The 24,556-nt window shown below is 47.6% G+C and overlaps 1 protein-coding gene across 2 annotated transcripts in view; it reads left to right on the top strand.

Moving 5' to 3' along the window:
• Positions 1 to 24,556, top strand: part of LOC147729335 (embryonic protein UVS.2-like) — a 222,306-nt gene that overhangs the window by 135,164 nt on the left and 62,586 nt on the right. For both annotated transcript variants that reach the window (XM_086959621.1, XM_086959620.1), the window contains exons 6-8: positions 18,799 to 18,974; positions 22,453 to 22,534; positions 24,111 to 24,238. In XM_086959621.1, coding sequence (XP_086815747.1) covers positions 18,799 to 18,974; positions 22,453 to 22,534; positions 24,111 to 24,238 — 386 coding nt within the window. The remainder of the gene's footprint in view (positions 1 to 18,798; positions 18,975 to 22,452; positions 22,535 to 24,110; positions 24,239 to 24,556) is intronic.

Raw genomic sequence — 24,556 nt, 5'->3', positions numbered from 1 at the left:
TCAGCGGATGTTTCACATGCTGCGGGATTTACCTCACACTCTAGGGGCATACTAACATGGGTCAACCCTAAATCAGGCCTCCAACTTGAGCGCTGCGTGGCCGACCAGGCTGGTAGATATGTCATATCCTAATGTTATGGTAAAGGACAGAATTTTCTCATTATCAACTCATGGCCCCAAATTATGACAACCCACAATTTTATAGGTCCATATTTGCAATCCTAAAAGTCCGTGCAACACTACTGATGTTTTGGGGTGGTAACTTTAATTGTGTCTTGGATCCAGAGCTTGACCGCTCAAAGGGCCCTCCTAGGCCTCCATCTGCTTCTGCCAGGGCCCTTTTGGATATAGCCTTGCAATTACACATGGTGGATGTTTGGAAAGCTAGATCTCGCGGCAGGGGTGGGTTCACACATTACTCGGCACCTCCTGATATTCACACTCGCATTGATTACTGGCTCATCACACAGACATTGATCTGTGCTCTCTTGGCTCGCAGCTTTTCGGACTACTCGCCCCTATTACTAGTGCTCACTGTTGCCTTGCGGGGTCCTCCTCCTTTCCTGTGGCGTTTTCCCCCATATTCTTTGCTAGACACAGTATTTAAGTTTGATCTCACGGATGCAATCACAGAATTTTTCACCCACAACATGCGCTCTGTGGATTCCTACGCCACAGTCTCGGACACATTTAAGGTTTTAATAAGAGGGGTGGCTATTAGTAAACACGCCGGAGTAGTACTTTCCATCAGAGATTGGCTGGCTTTGTTGGAATCCCGAATAGCTCACCCAGAGACGGAAGTGGCAGCTAATGATAAACCGCAGTCTTGAGAATTGTTTAAGTCCACACAATTGGCGAGTATCATAAGGAGGCCAATAGCGAGGTCAAATATATGGGTAAATACGCCATGGCTAGAATATATGGGAGGCGGACAGACTGGGTTCTGTGCTGGTGGCATTGGCCAGTTGCAGAACGAAGTCTGGTGTTATCGCAGAGTTGACGGATGAGGAGGGTACTTTCCTGACGCAGCAGGCTGAAATCAATGATTAGTTCCATAGATACTATCAAGAGCTATATAGCTCCAAAGTTGACCCTACCGATGATGATACACTGAATTATCTTGAATATATCAAGCTCCCGTGGTTGACGAACTGGCACGGGGAAATTTCTGATGTGCCCCCTCGAGGCCCGGGAGATACGATTGGCACTGAGTTCCATGTGGGAGGGTAGTGCTCCAGGGATGGATGGACGGCCAGTAACCTTTTATACATTTTTTTGTGATATATTGGTTCCACACCTGTGCTCCTTGTTTTCAGGAAATGGGTGCTACTGGGGTTATGCCACTCTCTATGCGTGAGGCTTTAATTATTATGTTTTTGAAATCTGATAAAGATCCCCCGAAATGCTCCTCTTATTGTAGTGTAGTTCCTATTTTCCCAATAGGCTCTGCCCATTGGAATAACATAAACAGCAGTGTAGACATAGGACTGAGGTCATCTAGGTCTCTACTGACTATGTTAAACTTAATTTAGGTTTGCGCCAGCTAGCTCAGAGTTCACTGGAAACTTTCTTGAATGAAGAGGGATGGATAACCTTCCCTGGCTCAGACAAGAAGGGATTCAGTTTCCAACAACCGCATAAACATGACAACTTTGCTCCCTCAGAATAAGAGTATATCTCTAGAGTTGTGTGAAAATAATAGACAGATATTTCACTCAGTCAGCATTGCATACTTAGTTTCACCAGAGTGCAGAGAAATAGATAGACAGGCGTTTTCAATAAAAGGTGTTATTTATTGAGCAGTCTTCCTTCTCATGCAAGAGAAATGAATTGCCACAATTGCAATACTTAAAGTAAAGTGCGTACAGTAAAAGTAGTATTATGAAATAATACTGTAAAAGCATTGATACGGTTTCTTAGCCATGTGATATTTTAAAATGGATAATATATATACATGCAGAAATATATTGACTAAAAGGCTCAACTGGTGCTTCTAACTACGCCTACCCCGGTGTACCTGACCTAAGCCTAATACGTGGGAAGGGACAAGTAAGTAGCGATGTTAGGTTAAGTTGGTTAAGATAATTTTGCCAAGAATCTGCATCAAGAATTCTCCTAAGGGTTTAGTCAGCTCCGTACCTTGGTAATAGAATGTGGGAGGTCTGGTATCTCTTTCCTCAAGACTCGATATCCCAGCAACCTGCAAGGGTAGGCTGGAAACACCGGAGCTGGATTTTCTCGGCTGGAGAAAAAGACAGCGTCTCTCTCAGTGCATCAAACAGGAGGGGCGACTTCCTCGGGCACTCGCATCAGCTGGGCTCTCGGGCAAGTAGATGGCCGCTCTGCTCCAAACCACCGTGTGTTTGCTTAAGGCAACTGTTGATATTTTATACCTGAAAGGTGCCGGGTTTGACGTAAGGTTGGACATAAGACGTCACCAAGAACTAACAGTTCTTGCAGGACTTCAGGAGTTCTTGTTCAAATCAAAACAAAAGCAGGGGGGGGGTTCCCGGGCTGCTCGAGGCTTGATTTGTTTAAAGAATGCGTTGTGCTTTCTAGGAGTCGATGGGAGTAGCCGTGCTGTGCTTTGGATTGCATGGGCTATTACTGAATATGGATCTGATTCTTATGCCTTTTTCAGGACATTATTGATTATAACCTCACAAGGGCATACATCGGGAATATCAAATTAGGGTCCTAGATAAGAACACAACATTATCATGCCCTAGTATTGCTCAATGTAGATACAAAATTATTTGTGAAAATAGTGCCTAACCGTCTCTCTCCACTCTTGCCCTCTTTGATCGGCCCGGAGCAGGCCGGGTTCCTTTCGGGGCGTACGCTCAAAATGGTGTTTGGTGCCCTTCAACATGTCCGGCTGGAGGTGATGGCGGCACAGTCTTTTTAGATGCTGAAAAGGCCTTTGATTCCATTGAATGGAAGTTTATGCTTGCCGTGTTGCACCACAAAGGAGTGGGAGAGGTATTTTTACAACAAGTAATGGTGCTATATAACACGCCATTGGCGCGCATCCGTACAGGAGACAAAGTCTCCTCCCCAGTTCATATATCGCAGGGCACTCAACAAGGTTGTCCCTTGTCCCTTTTGTTGTATGCATTGGCTGCCGAACCCCTTCTGAGGGCACTGGAGGAATATCATGGACACAAAGGCCTCTGATTCCACAATTATAATTTATTTGTCTCAGCCTACGCAGATGATATGCTTTTGTATATCCGCGACCCAGGTGCTCACATTGCCCCAATAATACGCGAGGTGTCGCGCTTTTGGAGACTTTCAGCCCTTCTGAATAATTGGGACGAATCCATAGTTTTCCCGCTGACTCCATTCACTGCGCCAATTCCTCTTGCCTTCCCTCTACAGTGGACATCTGAACCGGTCCATTATTTGGCTATTCTAGTTCACACAGATGCAGATCAAGTCATTAAGGCGAACTATGGCAGAGACATTGCCAGATTAGGCGATGACATAGACAGATGGATTAGATTAGACTACCGCTTTCCCTGGTGGTGAGGGTCTCTGATGAAGATGGTGGTGCTCCACCACTTTCTCTTCCTCTTCACCAATATACCCATGAGTGTGCCTCAACATTTCTTCAGAGAGCTGCTTATACTGATGTATAATCTGGCTTGGGAGGGTAAGTCTCAGCACATAGTGTTTGACATACTTACTTACTACGCTGCGGGGGAACCTGAACCCCCCGGATTTGGAACTCTATTATATGGTGGTGCAAGCCATGCCTGCATATTGCTGGGTACATGGCCAATGGATCTGCCACTCCTCCAGATTGAAAAGGTGGCTGCCACCCCGGGCCCCTTGCCGCGGATGTCCTAGATTCAGTAAACTCCCTTTTCCAAGCCTTGCACTTACTGTTTCGTATGCATGATGGAGCTCAGCTATTCTTGCTGCATCTAAGGTTTGGTTACCATCTGTACCCCTTTGCCGGGAATGATTACTATTCCCCCGGCAAAGCTGGTTACAAGGCGGCAATGGAGTAAATTACGGCTGGAGGACATACATCGTGTCCTCGCCGAGGAGCCTTTAGAACCTCCGATGTTGGTTGATTCAGGTTACGAGAAGTTCTGCTCCTGGATCTCCAAGGCGCTTGACGCCCTTATTCCAATTACCGCTTGTAAAGTCAGCTCCAGGGACTCCAGTCCGTGGTACGATGGCGCCTTACGTACACTCAAGGGTAGTTGTAGGCGAGCAGAGAGGGCTTGGCGGAAGGCGTACGATAGCGGGAAAAAAGCTATTTATCTCGCCTCCGTCAAAATATACCATCGGGCTGTTTGCCGAGCTCGGGCAGCTTATTACGCTACTGAATTCGGCAACAGCTCCAACCCCTCTAAAACCATCTTTAAAGTGATGAAGGATCTTTTGGCAAAGCGTGCCTGTACTATGACGACTGGGTCCACCACTCACTGTGAGGCTCTTGCTCGGTTTTTTTTTGGAAAAGGTCCAAAACATCTATCGGACGTTCCCTTGTACAGGGCCTCCGGTTGAGCCCCTGATCAACATCTATGGAGTTTCCACCTTGCACGTGCTGCCCCCGCTGACATCAGAGGGGTTTGACCTCCTGGCTCTGCAGGTCAAATCAGGGTCCCCCGCTGATCCGCTTACAGCGACCCTTTTTAGAGAGCAGTCGTTTGTGGGACGGGCCGTGGTTCACTCCTTGATTAACATCTCGTTGGAATCAAGCACGGTACCCGCTAGCTGGAAGCGGGCAGTGGTTTCTCCCATTTTGAAGAAGCCGCCCCTGGATCCAGATAAACCCGAAAACTACCGGCCCATCTCCTTACTTCCGTGGCCGACCAAAGTGTTGGAGGCCCATGTCAACAAAGTTCTTTCGGCTCACCTTATCCATGCTAACATCTTGGATCCCACCCAGAATGGGTTCCGTGCTGGACACAGCGCGGAGACCGCCCTCCTCTCCATGGCTGAACACCTTCGCACGGTGATGGATGCGGGACAGACAGCAGCGCTCGTCTTATTGGACTTGAGCGCCGCGTTTGATACTGTTTTGCATCCTATCCTGTTGCATCGCCTGGAGGAGATTGGGCTGGGTGGACCTGCCCTCCAGTGGTTCCGGTCTTTTCTAGACGATCGTTTCTTTAGCGTTGCCGTCCCACCGTTCCAGTCCCAATTCCATCCTTTGAAACAGGGGGTGCCGCAAGGATCCTCGCTGAGCCCCACGTTGTTTAATCTCTACGTGAGACCGCTGGCTGAGGTCGTCAAGCAATGGGGCATGACTATGGTCTCATATGCTGACGACACTCAGCTAGCGGTTACGATCAGCGGGGATGCGGACCGGGATGCCCCCAGGTTTCAGAGTGGACTTAGGGCGGTGGCGAGCTGGATGAAGAACAACTGTCTCCAGCTCAACGCTAAGAAAACAGAGATCATGATCGTCGGCAAGAGATCGGAGCTATGGGGGGACAGGTGGTGGCCTACGGAGCTGGGGCCGGCCCCCCTTCCGGTCATGGAGCTCAGCTATTCTTGCTGCATCTAAGGTTTGGTTACCATCTGTACCCCTTTGCCGGGAATGATTACTATTCCCCCGGCAAAGCTGGTTACAAGGCGGCAATGGAGTAAATTACGGCTGGAGGACATACATCGTGTCCTCGCCGAGGAGCCTTTAGAACCTCCGATGTTGGTTGATTCAGGTTACGAGAAGTTCTGCTCCTGGATCTCCAAGGCGCTTGACGCCCTTATTCCAATTACCGCTTGTAAAGTCAGCTCCAGGGACTCCAGTCTGTGGTACGATGGCGCCTTACGTACACTCAAGGGTAGTTGTAGGCGAGCAGAGAGGGCTTGGCGGAAGGCGTACGATAGCGGGAAAAAAGCTATTTATCTCGCCTCCGTCAAAATATACCATCGGGCTGTTTGCCGAGCTCGGGCAGCTTATTACGCTACTGAATTCGGCAACAGCTCCAACCCCTCTAAAACCATCTTTAAAGTGATGAAGGATCTTTTGGCAAAGCGTGCCTGTACTATGACGACTGGGTCCACCACTCACTGTGAGGCTCTTGCTCGGTTTTTTTTTGGAAAAGGTCCAAAACATCTATCGGACGTTCCCTTGTACAGGGCCTCCGGTTGAGCCCCCGATCAACATCTTTGGAGTTTCCACCTTGCACGTGCTGCCCCCGCTGACATCAGAGGGGTTTGACCTCCTGGCTCTGCAGGTCAAATCAGGGTCCCCCGCTGATCCGCTTACAGCGACCCTTTTTAGAGAGCAGTCGTTTGTGGGACGGGCCGTGGTTCACTCCTTGATTAACATCTCGTTGGAATCAAGCACGGTACCCGCTAGCTGGAAGCGGGCAGTGGTTTCTCCCATTTTGAAGAAGCCGTCCCTGGATCCAGATAAACCCGAAAACTACCGGCCCATCTCCTTACTTCCGTGGCCGACCAAAGTGTTGGAGGCCAATGTCAACAAAGTTCTTTCGGCTCACCTTATCCATGCTAACATCTTGGATCCCACCCAGAATGGGTTCCGTGCTGGACACAGCACGGAGACCGCCCTCCTCTCCATGGCTGAACACCTTCGCACGGTGATGGATGCGGGACAGACAGCAGCGCTCGTCTTATTGGACTTGAGCGCCGCGTTTGATACTGTTTCGCATCCTATCCTGTTGCATCGCCTGGAGGAGATTGGGCTGGGTGGACCTGCCCTCCAGTGGTTCCGGTCTTTTCTAGACGATCGTTTCTTTAGCGTTGCTGTCCCACCGTTCCAGTCCCAATTCCATCCTTTGAAACAGGGGGTGCCGCAAGGATCCTCGCTGAGCCCCACGTTGTTTAATCTCTACGTGAGACCGCTGGCTGAGGTCGTCAAGCAATGGGGCATGACTATGGTCTCATATGCTGACGACACTCAGCTAGCGGTTACGATCAGCGGGGATGCGGACCGGGATGCCCCCAGGTTTCAGAGTGGACTTAGGGCGGTGGCGAGCTGGATGAAGAACAACTGTCTCCAGCTCAACGCTAAGAAAACAGAGATCATGATCGTCGGCAAGAGATCGGAGCTATGGGGGGACAGGTGGTGGCCTACGGAGCTGGGGCCGGCCCCCCTTCCGGTCACGGAATTAAAGAACTTAGGAGTATGGATGGATCCCTCCCTCAGCTATGTAGGCCACACAAAGAAAATCGCGGCCTGTTGCTTTGGTATCTTACGGTCGCTTCGCCCTGTTCTGAAGTTCTTTGACCATCGCACCAGGCAGCTGATAGTCCAGGCTACAGTGTTATCTCGCCTGGACTATGCCAGCTCTCTTCTAGTAGGGTCCAATGTGGCTGAGGTTACCCGCCTCCAACGCGTCCAGAACGCTGCGGCGAGAGCTATTGTTGGCCTACCCCGTACTTGTTCTGTCTCCAGCACATTGAGATCACTGCACTGGTTGCCTATCAGGGCCAGAATTCAGTTTAAAGTGCTGTGTATGGCGTTCAAGATTTTGAGGGGGGTAGGTCCCCCAATTCTTGCGGACCTTCTGTCTTGGTATGTGCCTACTCGGCCCCTGAGATCCTTGGGTCATGCACTTACTGTGATTCCCCGATACATACTGTGTCGGGTCGGTGGCCGTTCTTTCCGGGTCAGAGCAGCCGAGCTCTGGAACTCCCTTCCTGTAGAGATGCGGCTGTTAGACGATCTTTTAGTCTTTCGTAAAGTCTTAAAAACCTTTTTGTTTTAATAATTCACTTTCCTCCTTTCTGTTGTGTTTCCTGTGGTGTTGCATTTTTACCTGCCATGCGCCTGGACGCCCCTTAGCTGGGGCAGCAGTGCGCATTACAAATGTATGTAACATAACATAACATAACATAAGGGTGGAGTGGTGTCAGTGGTTTACTCTCAGCTCCAAGAAGGGTGCTATTCGATTGCTAGCCTTTGGCGCGCCAGATGCAAGCCCGTCTGCGCCCGTCCGCGCCTGGACCGCGCTCAGCGCTAGAACCCCTGGCCCCAGCCGATGCCAGGGCACCCGACTGAGATACGACACCGCCACCCTCATCGCACTCAACACTGGAGGACCTGCTGCCTGCCACCAAGCAACCCCGAGATGCACCCACGGACCCTTCTCCTGCCAAGCCTGCAAATTCACCTGCCTCTGAACTGGCACCCCGCCCACCAAACACAGCAACGACAACAACAACCAATTCAAGTGCATCCTCCTCAATACCCGCTCCGTCCACAAACACACCGTCAAACTCTGGGAACTCCTTGATACAACAGCACCAGACGTCGCCTTCCTCACGGAAACCTGGATGAACGCCTCCTCAGCCCCTGACATCGCCATAGCCATCCTGGACGGCTACAAAATCACCCGGAAGGACCGCATCAACAAAACTGGAGGAGGAATCGCCATCATCTACAGGAACACCATCAGCATCACGACCAACGCCGAAGACACACTCACCGCCGCCAAACACCTACACTTCCAGATCCACACCGACCCCCTGACCACCCACAGAGGAACGCTCCTCCACAGACCCCCGGGCCCACGGACACAATACGCGAAACAATCGGCGACTTAATCAGCCCACACGTCCTAGCCTCACCAGAGTACATCCTCCTAGGGGACCTGAACTACCACCTGGAGGAAAACAGCGACTACAACACCACCACCCTGCTCGACAACCTGGCCAACCTCGGTCTCAAGCAACTGGTGGACACGCCCACCCACCTTGCTGGCCACACGCTCAACCCATTCTTCTCCGCCAGCAACCACGTCTCATTCAGCCATTGCACCGGACTACACTGGACCGACCACAGCTGCATCCACTTCACCTTCAAGAAGACCACATCCCACCACCACACGCAACAGATCCCCCGCAGATGCTGGAGCACAGTCACTACAGACCAGCTGACCACATCGCTGAGCCAGAACCCACCTGGCGACACCCCTGACACCAACGACGCAGCACATAATCTCGCACAGTGGATCACCAACTGCGATGACGACCTCGCTCCACTGAAGAAACCCCCAGACAGGACTAGCAACAGGAAAACCTCATGGTTCACAGACACCCTCAAAATCGCTAAGAAATCATGCCGAACCCTCAAAAAAACTTGGCGCCACAAACGGACATCAGAAAACATGACAGCCCTCAAGATTGCCACCCGCGGATACCACCAGATGATCCGCACCACCAAAAGGACATCTTTCAGAGGGCGGCTGGACAACAAACAACTCCCACAACAGCAAAGAACTCTTCAGCATAGTCAAAGAGCTCTCCAACCCCAGCGCCAGCAACAACAACATCACACCATCGCAAGACCTCTGCAACTCCCTCGCCACATTCTTTCACCGCAAGATCGCAGCTATACACGACAGCTCCGGACCCCTGACTCCGCCTCCAGCCTTCGAACCAATGATCCCCACTACCAGCCTCAGCGCATGGGCGCCCATCAGCACTGAAGACACCACCCGAGTCATGAACACCATCCACTCTGGCTCCCCCTCCGACCCATGCCCTCATCATATCTTCAACAAAGCCGACACCATCATCAACAGCTCCTTCACGGCACCCACCTTCCCTGGAAGCTGGAAACATGCAGAAATCAACGCCCTTCTAAAGAAACCAACAGCTGACCCCAAAGCCCCATATCCCTGCTCCCCTTCCCGGCTAAAGTCATCGAGAAGACATCAACAAACAGCTGACTGCATTCCTCGAAGCAAACAACTCGCTCGACCCATCCCAGTCCAGATTTTGAGCCAACCACAGCACCGATACCGCTCTAATCGCAGCCACCGATGACATCAGGACCCTGATGGACAACGGAGAGACAGCCGCTCTCATCCTACTGGACCTCTCGGCAGCCTTTGATACCGTCTGCCACTGTGTCGTAATTTGACAATGGCCGGGTTAGCGCTTAGCTTTGCTACACGTTATTTCCCTTAACTTGGCCTTATTTGAAAACGCCATTTTGTATGCTACGGCGGCCATTTTAGGGAATGAGCGGCCTCATGGTCAGCATGCCCTTTAGTCCTTTGTCCGTGCCACTGACCACTCGAGTTTGCCCAGTAACAGGCTATTTTTAGTAACGGTCAAGCCTGTACATGCGCAGTTCCTGCTGACCAGTCACCCCTCAGGAATGTTCCGCCAAAACTGACCAGTGGAGTTGTAACCCCTCCCATGAGTTGGCTGTGTTCGAAAAATGACCATATATGGACTTAAACTCTGTAACTTTGTACCGCCTACCTTTTTATTACCTGTAAATTGTATAAAAGAAGGACTCGCACCAACGTTCGGTGTGATACTTCTTGCATTGCCGAAGGGTGCTGTAGGAATGTACCACCACCCCATGGGGTCTTAATAAATTTGTCTTTGTACTTTTCAGTTTCCGTGCCAACAGTTCTTTTGGTGTAAGTGGGTATTCTGCGGAGCATGTAGGCCTTGGGAACCCAATACCACAACTGCACCCTAATGACCCGCTTCTACAACACTGCGATCCAAGGAAAGGCCCTGGACTGGATCACATTGTTCCTCTCTGACAGAACCCAGAGTGTCCGCCTCCCTCCCTTCCGCCCCGAGGCCTCCAAGATCATCTGCGGCATACCCCAGGCCTCCTCACTCAGCCCAACCCTCTTCAATATCTACATGATCCCCCTCGCCACCATTGCACGCAAACACAACATCATCATCATCATCTCCTATGCCGATGACACCGAACTGATACTCTCCCTCACCAAAGACCCACTCACCGCCAAAGCCAACTTCCAAGACAGAATGAAAGATGTCACAGAATGGATGAAGCACAGCCGTCTGAAGCTCAACTCGGACAAGACGGAGGTCCTCATCCTCGGACAATCCCCATCCGCCTGGGACGACTCCTGGTGGCCCACAGCACTGGGCTCCACGCCAACACCCACGGACCACGCACGCAACCTGGGATTCATCCTGGACTCCACCCTCACTATGACTAAGCAAGTCAACGCAGTCTCGTCCTCATGCTTCACCCTGCGCATGCTCCAAAAGATCTTCCTGTGGATCCCCACCGAAACCAGAAAGACGGTCACCCAGGCCCTCGTCAACAGCCGACTGGACTACGGGAACGCCCTATACGCAGGTACCACAGCCAAACTACAGAAACGCCTTCAGCGCATACAAAACGCCTCCGCACGGCTCATCCTCGACATCCTTCGCCACAGCCACATATCCGCCCACTTGAGAAACCTGCACTGGCTCCCCGTCAGCAAGAGGATCACAGTCAGGCTGCTCACCCATGCACACAAAGCGCTCCACAACATGGGACCCGAATACCTCAACAACCGCCTCTCGTTCTGCACCCCCACCTGCCAGCTCCGCTCCACCAGCCACGCCCTTGCCACCGTCCCACGGATTCGCAGAACCACCACCGGAGGAAGATCGTTCTCCTACCTGGCAGCCAAGACATGGAACTCCCTCCCCGCACACCTACGACTGACCCAGGACCATCTCACCTTCAGGAAACACCTCAAGAACTGATTATTCAAGCAATAGCGGGACTCCCCCTCCCCCCCCATTCAGCGCCTTGAGACCCTCTCGGTGAGTAGTGCACTCTACAAATGTATTGATTGACTGATTGATTGAATCTCCATAGGATGGGTGACCTGTTTGCAGATGGGGAGGTGCGCTCGTGGGGCCCTCGGCATTGAAGCAATTTTATTTTTTTAGAGCTCAGCATGCGCTGCGCGTGGTTCTGGGTGACCAGCTCTTGGAACCATTAGAGATCCTAGCCCAGTCGCTGTACTGCGCTCCACATCACCAGTGAAGTTGGTCTCTTCGGCACAACTTACAAAGACTACTCCATACATGGCAGTCCGATCTTGGGGTCCCAATCACAGATGCCATCTGGTACTACTGATGTGAGTCCACTCAATAAATGGCCGACATTGGTTGGGCCATTTTAAATTCTTACACAGGGTACATTACACAATGCAACGACTGGTTAGGTATGGATTGCAGGACACTGATTGTTGTGAGAGATGTGATATGCTGGGAGCTGGGATTTTTCAACTTGCGTGGCAGTGTATGGATATAGTGGGGCTGTCTCTTACACCTGACCCCCTGATGATGCTATTGGGTTACACAAAGCCTCTACGAAAGAGTGTTCATAAATTCGTTACTATGGGTCTGCTTTTGGTGAAACGTAGGCTGGCGATGCGCTGAATGCGGGGCCCCGTCCCGACAATTGCAGAATGGGAAAAAGATATGTTGTATTGTAATACTCAATCGAGGTCTATAATGAACTGATGCCCCCCTGCAGTCGGCCAAAAAGTTTTTGGGGTGTGTTTGTACAATATCAAGCAATGCAACGTGATAGCGATGTAAATCAAGAGTAACAACTTACTGTTTGGGTCAAGAGATGGGTAGACCAGGAAGAGGGGTGTGTGTATGGACCTAATGATAGCACTACTTATCTAGTTGATTATGCCTATGATGTCCTAGCACTGTAAAATGTTGTTCTGACTCCCGGTCTGTGTAGTCTGGTTTCGTGGTCATACATGTCCAATGTTGTCTAGTATGTTGTTTTATTGTAGCAGGCCAGCCCAATCCTCGTTAAACTGTGCATTTCCGCCCTCCTATGTAAGCAAACACATGCGACACCTAAAAAAGTGATCTGTTTTATTTTCTTTTTATGTATGTGCTTATTCTTAAACTCAATAAATACCACACCCTCACAGGAGCTGTGCGACAACCTCGCCCACTTCTTCCATGAGAAGATCACAGCCATCTACAGAAACTCTGAAACCCCACCTACAAACTTCCTTGATAGATATGCCACCACTGTAACCGACACGAACAACACACTGACCACCTGGAAAATCCTCTCCATCCTGGACACCACCCCTACGATTAAATCCATCTACTCTGGAGCTCGCACAGACCCATGCCTGTCCCACATCTTCAACCTCGGAAACCAAAGGATTGGGCTGGAACTGACCACTCTTCTCAACACCTCTATCACCACTGCAACATTTCCAAAAGCATGAAAACATGCTGAAATCATACCACTGCTCAAAAAGGCTTCTGCCAACCCAAGCTAACTCAAAAACTACTGGCCTATCTGCCTGCTCCCATTCCCAGTGAAGTTATTGGAAAAGATCATCAAGAATAAACTTATGAGATACCTGGAGCAGAACCAGCTACTCAACAACTCCCAATCTGGGTTCCGCAGCAACGTCCGCACTGAAAGGCCGCTGATCATAGCCACCGACGACATCTGAACCCTCCTCAACCAAGGAGAAACAGCAGCTATGATCCTCTTCATCCTCTCGGCAGCCTTTGATACTGTAGACATCCACATGCTGATCGAAAGGCTCTACCACAACCAAGGGGACACACTCAGATGGATAAACTCCTTCTTCACTGGAAGAACCCAGAGGATCCACCCCCCATTATCACCTTTGAACCCAAGGAGATCCAAGGAGATCACCTGCTGTGTACCCTCAGGCTCATACCTCGGCACCATGCTATTCAACGTCTATATGACCCCTCTAGCCAACATCATCACATTCAACGGTCTCAACATAATTTCCTGTGCAGATGACGCAAAACTCATCTGCTCACTGTTCCACCACCAGAACCAACTTCCACTGATGCGTAAAAAACGTCACTGACTGGATGAAGAACTACTGCCTGCAGCTGAATCCAGACAAGACAGAAGTACTGATATTTGGTAACAGCAGCAACACGTGGAAGGACTCCTTTTGGCCAGACACTCCCTCCAACCAGGCCAGAATCCTTGGAATCATCATTGACAAAAAGCTCCCCATGAAGTCACAGATCAACGCTGTCTCCTCCGCCTGCTTCCTCCCACTGCGCATGCTACATAAGATGTTTAAGTGGCTAGACCTACACGCAAGACGCACCACTACAAAATTCCTCATCACCAGCCCACTGGACTAAAGCAATACCCTCTAAGTAGAAATCACTGCCTAACTCATCATCAGCCTTCCCAGACGGACCCACATCCCTCCCCACCTCAGGTAATTCCACTAGCTTCTCACACAGAAGAGTTGCCAATTTCAGGCTGCTGACCCACTCATACATGTTTCTACACAACCAAGCTCCCACTTACATTAACCAAAGCCTGACCGTCCACCAACCGTCAAGAAGACTACCCTCCACCTCCTTTTCACTTGCACATGCTCCCGCACCTAATAAAGCAGAAGTGGAGGATGCTCTTTCTCCCACATTGCAGCAAATACCTGGCACAGCCTGCCCACGCACCTCTGGACCATCACCTCATGTCCGGAATTCCAAATGGCCCTCAAGACCTGGCTTTTCGAATAAGCCTCCGGGACCTGCAAATGCCTGATTACCCTACTGGGTGATTAGCCACACTTTGTAAAGCCTGATTTGTTGAATGATCTATACTCTATAGGTCAATATAAAAAACTTGACAACATGATACAACACCCTAAATGAGCAATGACCTATCTTGGTCTGATTACTCTCAGTTAAAGATCCCCCGTGGGGTGCGAACAATCAATTAGAGACCTTGCATGGTTTTTGATGCCTCAGTGAATGACCATCCATGTTCTGTGCGTACTCACTGAGGTATCCCTATGGGTTGTGTTCTGAATGTGGATGACCCTCTATGGGTTCAGGACGTCCGTGATGACAATCTTTAGGTTGTGGAGTCACAGTTAAAGACACTACATAGGTTGTGGATTTAAAATGATAGACCTTAAATGGGCTGTGGATTCACAGTGGGAGATGGTTCTGCATGGGGTGCGAACACTCATCAAAGGGCAGTCCATGCTCTGGAGATTCTTAGTTATTGATCCACTACTGAGATATAACCCTCAGTGTCTGGAAAGTCTCAGTAGAAGATGCCCCTCAATGGGTAGTAGAATTAAAGTAAAATACTTTTCATGGGCAGTGGACATTCAGTGAAAGGCTTTCCAAGTGTTGTGGACTCAGTGATGGACCTTCCGTGGGCTGCACCTCTCTGTGAAAAATAATACCAACTGGTTTTCACTTCTCAGCTAAAGTGCACCGTAAGGGTCTGAGGACTCTGTGTTAGACCCATGGTCCAATGCATTTCTACTTATCATTTAAAGCTCTCAATGCTGAGCCTCCACTGGAATAAAAATAGCTTAGAGGTGCTGATATCTGGATTCTGCATGCTTTGTTAATTTCCTATAGGTTCTGATGGCTGGATCCTGAATATTTTATTCATTCCCTAGTGTTGTGTTGGTTCCCACCACTGAGATCTCCATGTGTCTGTCTATGTGATCCTCTCATTGTTTCAGTGTGAGTTGTATTTCTGTTAGTGAACCATGTGACACTCAACTATAATCAACACCAGATGTGTTCACTCACTGAAACTGTAATTCCCTAGCAGTAAGAAGAAATCCTTGACAGTTCTGTGCGTGCCCTCTGAGGTCTGGATGTGATACTTTTCATGCAGTTGTTTTCAATAAACTGTTAACATTTTCAGAAGGTTTATGGGGCAGTCAGTGCTTACTGTGCCACATCAATGGTGTGTACTGTCATGTACCACTGGATGTATTGCACCACAAATGAATAACTCAGTGTTAGAAATTGGGTTTCTGGTTGACTAGGGTGTGTGTCCTGGTCAAGCAGTAACCACAATCCTAGGCAGGGTAAGGCACCAGCAATCCCCAAATTACCCTGTGTTCACCTTCTGGTAGTTTGGCACAGAGCAGTCAGGCTTAACTTGAAGGTGATGTGTAAAGTATTTGTACAACACATCAAAAAGTAAAAACAATGAAAAGACAACACAAAAGATCCCACGCAAGGTTTAGAATAGAGATTTTTGAATTTCAAAGATTTACGGAAAATAGCCCCAAAAACCACCAAATCCAGCAAGAGATATCTTTTCATGCTTAACCAAGACAAGTTCACAAGTTCAGGCCAACCGTGATGAAGCGCGGGCCGGCTACAGGCACCAAGCCTCATCTGCTGATTAAGGTACCTTAAATCCTGATTGCAGAGCTTTACATGGATCAGTGACGAGAAGCGCTGCACAGTAGAAGCGATATGTCAACTCCAAGATGCTGTGCAAGGTCATTTGCGTCGTTGTCCAGGGTCCCATTGACAGGGGTTTGCAATACATAGTCTGGGCGTTGAGGATGTGGTGTTCAGCTGGGGCAATGTGTCAGTTCTGATGAGTTCCGACGTTGCAATGCAGAGGCTGTTGTCGTCATCGAGTTGCTGTCGATGAAGGATGTTACGACCTGGGAGGAGATGCATTGCGCCATCAGTGATGCATCGGTTCCGAAAATGCAAAGGGCACTGCCGACCTTCTGCGTCGGGCTCTATCCATGCAACAGCAGCGATGCTTTGGTTATGCTCGAGGAGATTGTTCGTCAGAGGATATGCCACTCAGCAGAGAAGATGCATTTGTTCTGCTGGTAAGCATATTAGGCCAATGTCTTAAGGGTCAAGGACTGGAGTGGCACCACGTCCAAGAGTCCACTTGGCAAGGTAGACTCACAAATGGCAGAGTCCAGGTGCAGATGCAGAATTATTGGAAGTCTGTGAATACTGATCAGGAGTCCAGGCAACTAGGGCTTGGAGCCACTCTAAGTTCATAGAAGCAGGTACAGTCCTTCTCACCCAAGCAAGAAGGCAGGAGGTAGCACAGAAAAGCAGGACTCCAGCAGAGTAGCAGTCGAGCAAAGTGGCTGTTCTTTCAGCAGCACAGCAGTTCTACTTCCTGGAAGAGTATCCACAGGTCCAGAAGTGCACTGAGGCCGTGGTGTCTGAGTACCAGTTCTTATACACAGTAGTGCCTTTGAAGAAGGGAGACTTCAAAGAGATGCGTTTGAGGTGTACAGATTCCCTTCCTTCCTGCCCTGGCTCCAGATTCACAACAGGGGGCGTATGCAGCCCTTAGTGTGCGAACAAGACACAGCCTATTCTAGTGTAATTGAAGCTGTGCACAGCTCCTCCATTCCAGCTTGTCAGGATGGCCCATCAGGTCACTCCTAAACTCCCATTGTGTGTTCCAGCCTGGGTGGAATATACAAAGCCCGGCTGTCGCCCACCCCAAACATGTGATCAGAGACAGGCCGTAGGCCCCAAATGGCTAAGGCGAGAATATTCCCACTTCCTAAAAGTGTCATTTTCAGGATTGTGAAATCCGACTTCACCATAAATTAGCATTTTAAATTAGGATTCCAGAGATAACAAACTTGAACCTGTCATATCTTCCCATTTGGCAATTATGTTTACAGAATGGAATAAAGTAATCTCAATGTTATCCTATGGGAGATATAGACCTTGCAGTAGTGAAAAACAAATGTAGGAATTTTTCACTAGCAGGACATATAAAACCTAAAAGCACAAGTCCTGCTTTAAAATACATTGCGCCCTGCCCTCTGGGCTGTCCAGGGCCTATCCTAGTGGTAACTTATAGGTATTCAAAAAAGATGTTTAACTTGCCAGATCGACTTGGTATTTTAAACCTGCATTCACAGGCTCTGCAATGGCAGGTTTCAGACATGTTTATAGGGTTACTTAAGTGGGTGGCGCAATCATTCCTGCAGGCCCACTAGAAGAATTCCATTTACAGGCCATGAGCACATTTAGTGCACATTTCTGAAGATTTATAAGTAAATTAAATATGCCAACGGTCGCTAGGCAATGTTACCACAACTTAGGTAAAGGACACAAACACGTTAGCACTGGTCAGCAGTGATAAAGAGCGCAGAATGCTTTGAGCAGCAAAAACAGGAGGTTGGAAGGCAAACAGTGTTTAATACTAAGTAACTCCTGTTGTACTTGTGACTGCTTAAGAGCAGCAAGGGTGAGTAGCTGAAGCTTGCTCCAGGAGGTTGTTGACGGTTTGAATATCCCAATACGATACAAGTTATTGCACATGAATAACTAAAAATCCAGTAAAGGCTATTTGTTAATTTTGCATTGTGAATTGTATTACACAAAGGAAAGAAAGTGAGCCAACATAGAGAACACCTAAAAAATAGAGGATGGCCAGAGTGCAACCTCAAGCAATATCCAAAGCATGCTTCTAGTACATCAGTACCTTTGTTGTAGCCCATGCATAGTGTTGTCCTTCTGGGGGATGTTATGCTGTTCTCTGCTCCAGCCAGGAACTCTTTATTATGGCTGTGTCTATAATTCTCTGGTTCATTGGAGCAAAGTGCTACAGCATATGAGCATGGCTGTGATATGCCTGGTGTTTGAATGGACAGGTCTCTCTAGGCGATGCCCATCACAACACAGGGAGGAGAGGATCTTGGGTCCTTTTGCTGGACAGGAATGTTGAGTCTAACCACCTATAGATACATGAGGTCTCCATGCCAAGATTCCAGAGGCAGAAATAAGTCTTCAAAGAATATAGACATCCTGAAGGGATCCATCATTTTAGGACACCACTCTCAATGTGTTTTGCTTTCTTAGCTGCACAACACACATGTAACATGCCACACACAATTGGAACACAGATTGCGCGGTAGTATGGATCCTAGTTATGAGAGATTGAACAGATTTACCCATCAGCACCTGCTAGATACACCCTGCCAGTAAGAAAATAGTCCCAGATATGGAGTCCACCGGGACAAACACTATGACAGGAAAGGCCAGAAATTAGTCAAATTAGTGCAGGATGACACAGCTTTCCTTTGCATGGAAGGCCTTTTATCACAACCCAGACTGCACATTGTCACTATCCTAGAATCCCTCCTCTCTTGCGTGTTCCAACAGAAGGAGAGGAGACGCACAGGTCGATGCCTTGTATGGGGTAAGATTGTAATATTCTTTCTCTGAAGGTGCTATTGCAGTGATTCATGGGTCTACCTGGTAAATCTTCTCCCCTAGGTGCTGGTCGTACACCGGGAAGACAGGGGGAGGACAGCAGGTATCTCTCTCCGGGGAATGTTTGCAGAAAGGAGTCATCCAGCATGAGCTGAACCACGCCCTGGGCTTCTACCACGAGCATACGCGCAGCGACCGCGACAACTATTTGACCATCATGACAGAGAACATCGCGCCTGGTAAGTGACACCCCTTGGGCTCCACTTACCCCTGAGAGGGAAAACTGAGTACAACTCAGATTCCTGATGGGCTCGCCATGGCAATGATTTGGATCCCAGATTTGTTCAGCTTAGGTTTTATCACAAATACCCACCAACACACCCTTTCCACCAATCAGACCCTTGGTTACAGCAATATTGTTACTGTCACAGACTAGAAAAATTACCACCTCTGAGGGCATTAATTGGAGAAATTAATCCATTTGTTGCTTGCCTACATAAAAACTCCTGGCGCAGGATACATTGTGACCCGTATTTAAAATGCCCATGTCCTGATGTTGATATTGAGGATCAGTGACTGCCAACTACAGTGCCCTGCTTCAGAGTGACGGCCCAGATTTACACAGACGTCACACGATGTAGTGCAGCAAGTTAGTTTGCTGTGCTGCATTACAGGACTGCAATTCTAAGCCGCGGTGCTGTTCTGCTCTCTCCCAGTGCTGGTGGCAGACTTTAGGCAGACATGCACCAGTGCAGAGTCCCTTCACTGTAGGGCTAGAGTGCCTGCGTTGTCTGAAGCCTACTATTTGTGCTAAAAACGGTTCCTTTAAATACAAAATATACGTTTTGAGACTTTTCTCACTTTGCTTTTGTGCTATACAATGCAGCACAGATGCAAAGTAGAAAAAACAAGGAGAAATGAAAAATTTCCTGTGTTCAATTTTTTGTAGATAGGGATTTATATCTACAACTGTGGGTGGCTGCATAGGAATGCCCGTGCACAACCCATCAAATTCCCCCTTGATACAAACCAGTATTTGGTGCTATTGAACTTGGGTGGTAGGGCGCAGGCAAGGGCAGGGGGAGTGAGGGCACAAAAAAACCTTTTTTTTTTTTGAAACGCCTGCTTGTTAAGTCCAGCAGGCTCCCGGTAGTCATTCACAACACTACAATGCAGCATTGTGATTGGTCTGAGTGCAGTGTTTCGGCGCTCAGCCAGGGGCTGGAGCAGGGGCATGTTCCCCATGCAGGGTGTAATGCAGCCTACATGGAGAATGTGAGAAAAGTGCATGACCGTTTTGGGTGGTCTGAGAGGGCTGACCAAACAGCCATTGGGCATTTAGGAGTGGGCAAACCACTCCTCCCCTGCTCCTCTGTCCTCGGAGCAGACCTAACCCACACAGAAAGCTGCGGCAGGAAAGATATATAACATGAGTTATTATAATTTTATGTTTCCTACTGCGGAGTAGTGGGGCGACGCTCCTCCGCCTTAAAGGAGGAGCCACCACTGATACAAAGTAAAGCAAGGCAGCGCATAGAGCAACTGTGCATTACTTTAAGCAACTTTGATTTACAAGCCAATTGCGCTGGATTATAAATCCCACCTGAATACTTTGCATTGAACTTGCATTAGAAAAGCAACATAAACCTGACACAAAGCATTTGTTTTTCATCTGGGCACTGATGAGATGTATAGCACCTTGAGCATCACTCTCTCTCACTCCACTATCACATATAGAAATAATGGTGTTTCTTTCAACAGTTTTTTCATCCTCTGATTGCACGCATCTCAAAAAACCTCCTCATTAGCCCCAAACCTCTGCATGAAAAACTCCCCACTTCTTTCATTTTAATGCCTGTCTCCTTATTTTTCATACTCTGCATGTCTCCTCTCTCTGAGAACAGCCTATTTTAAGTCACAGGCATGTTTGCCTTAATCTTTATTATTATATTACTTCTAAAGTCCTAATTTTATTCCAAATTATCAAATAAATCATCTCTGCTACGAACGTCAATCCTGCAAACTAATACCTAATCTCCTCTCATGTATTAATCCCACAAATCATCTATTAGAACCCAAATACTTGATCCACTTAACAAATAATCACCACTAACTCCTAATAATGTACTCTTCCTCAAAGAAGTACGTGCATGGAAGGTGTAGCGGGAATTCTGTTCTCCTACAGAACTGTGCATAGAGATTTGGAACCTCAGTGAATTAGGATGGCCCAAAACTCACCTCAGTACCCAAAATCCCCTTACCGAGCTAGCTACAGTGTCTCATTGGTCATAACAAACTCCCAATGTTTAGACAAACCAGAACATGAATTTAGAATACCTCAGGTATCGTGGAACACATAAACACTCTTTCGCTATATAATCATTTCAAACCAGAACGTGGAGTAAATGAGGACACGTGCATATTTGAAATATTATTTACTAATGCAGGGTTCTCAAACGCAGTATCTTAAATAATACAAGCAAACATATTATAAGAAACAAAGTTATCAGCATAGTTACTAGTCCATAAAAGGCGAATGGTGACAGCATACTAAGATGCTGAAATGAATAGGAATTAACAACACCTATTTCTCACCCTCCCTAATTAGCATATTATATTATATCTATGAAGGTCTCTTTTGGGTTTTAGCAGGGCGGGCCCATACCTCAAAATCTCAGTGGCAGAGGACCACGTCATCTTTCACCAGCTCTCTGCATGCGAAGCACCATCAAGTGTGTTACGTGTGTTTTCAGCAAAGCAATATAAAACCCGCTTAAAGCCAGATTTTGGCAGCAGCTGCATTCATGTTATATCTAGGAAGGTGCAAAGATCAGACCTCACAACAACACTGTGTATAGTTATCCTTGGAGGCTTCAGCACTCACAGTGCAGACAGTGTACCAAGCAAAGCTGATATCAGAGCAATAACATATTATTTCTCAAGTAAATCACAACGCTCTTCTAGGTTGAAAGCAAAAATAACAATTATGTGCCGTGTGCAAAATGAAGCAAAAAGGAAAAATGTCGTTTAAACATTTAATAAGCTCATGCTAACTTAACACAGTATATAGAAAAGAAGTAGCTGTATGAGAAAGGGTTATATTGAAAGCACAAGACTAATCTTAAACCTTGAGCGCCCGGAGCAGTGTGCTCTCCGGCATCAGAGCCTTGTCAGGGTTAGTTAGCACTTTATACCTATAAATACAATATGATCTGATGGATGAAGGACACACCCTGAAGATAGATCATCAAGGGGGTTTGATCATTTTATGAGGCAAAAAAGTTTTCATAAGGAAAAAACATGATGATTTTCCCTTCAAAAATACAACAGTGAGTTATATTTAAAATTGGCCAAAACTCCAGTGCATCCCTCCCAGATGTCTGTAGGTACTCGTGTTTAATTAGTGTGAAACTCACTATGGAGCAAGATGGGGTTCTTCATCAGATAGGATTTAAATTTAGAATTATACAATTAAATTTCACATGCTGGTGCGATTAAGTGATTTACCTCAAATCACATGCTTTTCGATCTTGTGCCAAAATGGAGATTTGAAATTCTGTACCAAATTTGACAGCCTAGCCAGTAGACTCTTTTTAACCCCAGATATGGCAGAAGCAGACTTGTCCCCTAGTGAAAGGTGATCTTCTCTTTTTTGGAAAGATCCCTATCAGGCGTAGTCGTCACTAACTCATTTTTACCGTCTGTTCGTCTTAACAGAAGACCTCATCAACTTTTACCAAGAGAACACCAACAACCTAGGCCTGCCATACGACTACGCCTCGGTGATGCATTATGGGAAGTAAGTCTCTGATGTTCAGCTTAGAAGAGATTTTCTGTTTAAAACTCTCATGTAAGGCTTTTACATATAGACGGTGACCCTAATTTAGATTTTGTCAGATCGTACTCTGTTGCAAACATGACATACAACTGTGTTCACCAAACCCTAGGATAACCCGCTTCATTTTGAGATGGGTGGACCCTAAGGGTTTTGTCAAGTTAGCCCCTGTTGGCTCTATTGATGGAATACTTACTCTGATAGTGTATGGAGGAGTGGCCATCTGAGGAATGACATTACAATTCCAGCCCTATTTAGAGGGAATGGGGTAATACCTTAATTATTTTCCTGTCCATCACCACCAGGAAAAACCTAGAAGTGTGCGACTGGAAGAAAATAATAACTATTCCCACAACCTGGGTGAAAACATCTAGTAATTGAAAGGAACTGCAGTGATGATGGTTCCTTTAATTGTGTAGAGAGGACTGCTGAGCTGAGGTCAATTCTAAATTTGGCAGATGGAGTACCGTCGGGATGGCATTCTTAATGTCCTCCTCCACCCCCTCAAACCTTTGTCCATCAAACCCTAAATCACACCTAGTGATTCTGATCACATTCTGATGTGATCTCTTTAATCAGCAATAAGATTGCTGGAAATAGGAAGTAGAGGGTGATGTTTATTTCACCTTTGGTGGTAGAGTGGATTCAGGGATCAGAGCTTGGTACATATTGGAATCTCTACATGTGAAGAAAAGCACCAGAATGGTGGCTGTGTTTGTTTGGGGGAAGAGAAATGAATGCAAGAATTTGGAAGGGCCATAGGTGATAAATGTGAGAAAGGCCTGTAGACTCATGGCTGTGTTAATGAACATGTTCCCACAGAGTGGAAGGTCCATGGATGAGGAAGAGTGGTGCCATCATCGCTGTGTCGGTGAAAATGATTGGTCAGGATTGACTCTCTGTATGTGAAAAGGGGTACAGAATTTGGGCTTTGTTGGTGACCATGATTTGTCAAGACTGACGTTCTGTATGTGAAGCGGGGGTATTAAATGATGGCTGTGTTGGTGAACATGAATGGTTAGGATTGATGCTCTGTATGTGAACATGTTACCATAGAGTGGAAAGTCCATGGGTGCGGAAAGCAGGTACATGCTGCCTGAGTGGGTAACATACTCAGTTTAGAGTAGAAGTGCCTTTGTTGATGAATCGCATGATAATGATACCTCAGTGCTGACATCTCGGTTGTAAGCAGAAATGTTGTGAGGCTCAACAAGAGGACATTTTTAAATCAGTGCTTTTAAGGATCTGAGATACTGAGTGTGAGTGAGGGCGCTAAGGTTAGCGTGTACTTCCACCAATGGCTTAGAGGCTCATGAAAGGGAGAACTGTGAAGTTTTAGACTGAGCTAGGCAGAATCCACGGGCGTCTAGTTCAGTAAAAGCATTAGACATGCCATGCTTTAAGCAAACACCAAATATTTTACCCTCACCTGCTCCCGCTGTAGTCGAACCTGGACTCGCTGTATAGTTTTTTGGGTGAATAATGAATTTTAATGGCACATACATGGTGGCCTTTACCTGTGATGTTTTTGTTTCCACAGGTATACTTTCAGTAACAAACCTGGAAAGCCAAGCATGGTCCCCAAGCCAGATCCTGACGTACCCATCGGACAGAGGGATGGGCTTAGCAAACTGGATGTTTCCAAAATCAACACCCTGTACCAGTGCAGTAAGGAGTGCATGCCGGCAGATAGATTCGGAAATTTCATTGCGGTCACAATATCCTTTCTTCCTAGGCAATACCATTTTCTTTTTTAATGATTCCAGATCAATTTGCAACAATATAATCAATAATGGGACATTTGTTTTGTCGGTTTATTTGAAGAGCACATCCTCTGAAATTATTTATTGTGTTTAGGTGCTAGGGTTGCTACAGTAGGTAGGCCCTACAGTAGCTCTCCCCGGTGAGACAACTGGGGCTGCGAGCTGTGCTAGAATTCTTGAATTCCTGGTATCTTGATAACGTTTGAAATAGCGCGTTTTTACT

Source organism: Lissotriton vulgaris, chromosome 2_2 (genome assembly GCF_964263255.1).
Source record: "Lissotriton vulgaris chromosome 2_2, aLisVul1.2, whole genome shotgun sequence".
NCBI lineage: Eukaryota > Metazoa > Chordata > Amphibia > Caudata > Salamandridae > Lissotriton > Lissotriton vulgaris.
The sequence above is the reverse complement of the archived record's forward strand: the minus strand, read 5'-3'. Positions and strand labels throughout refer to the sequence as shown.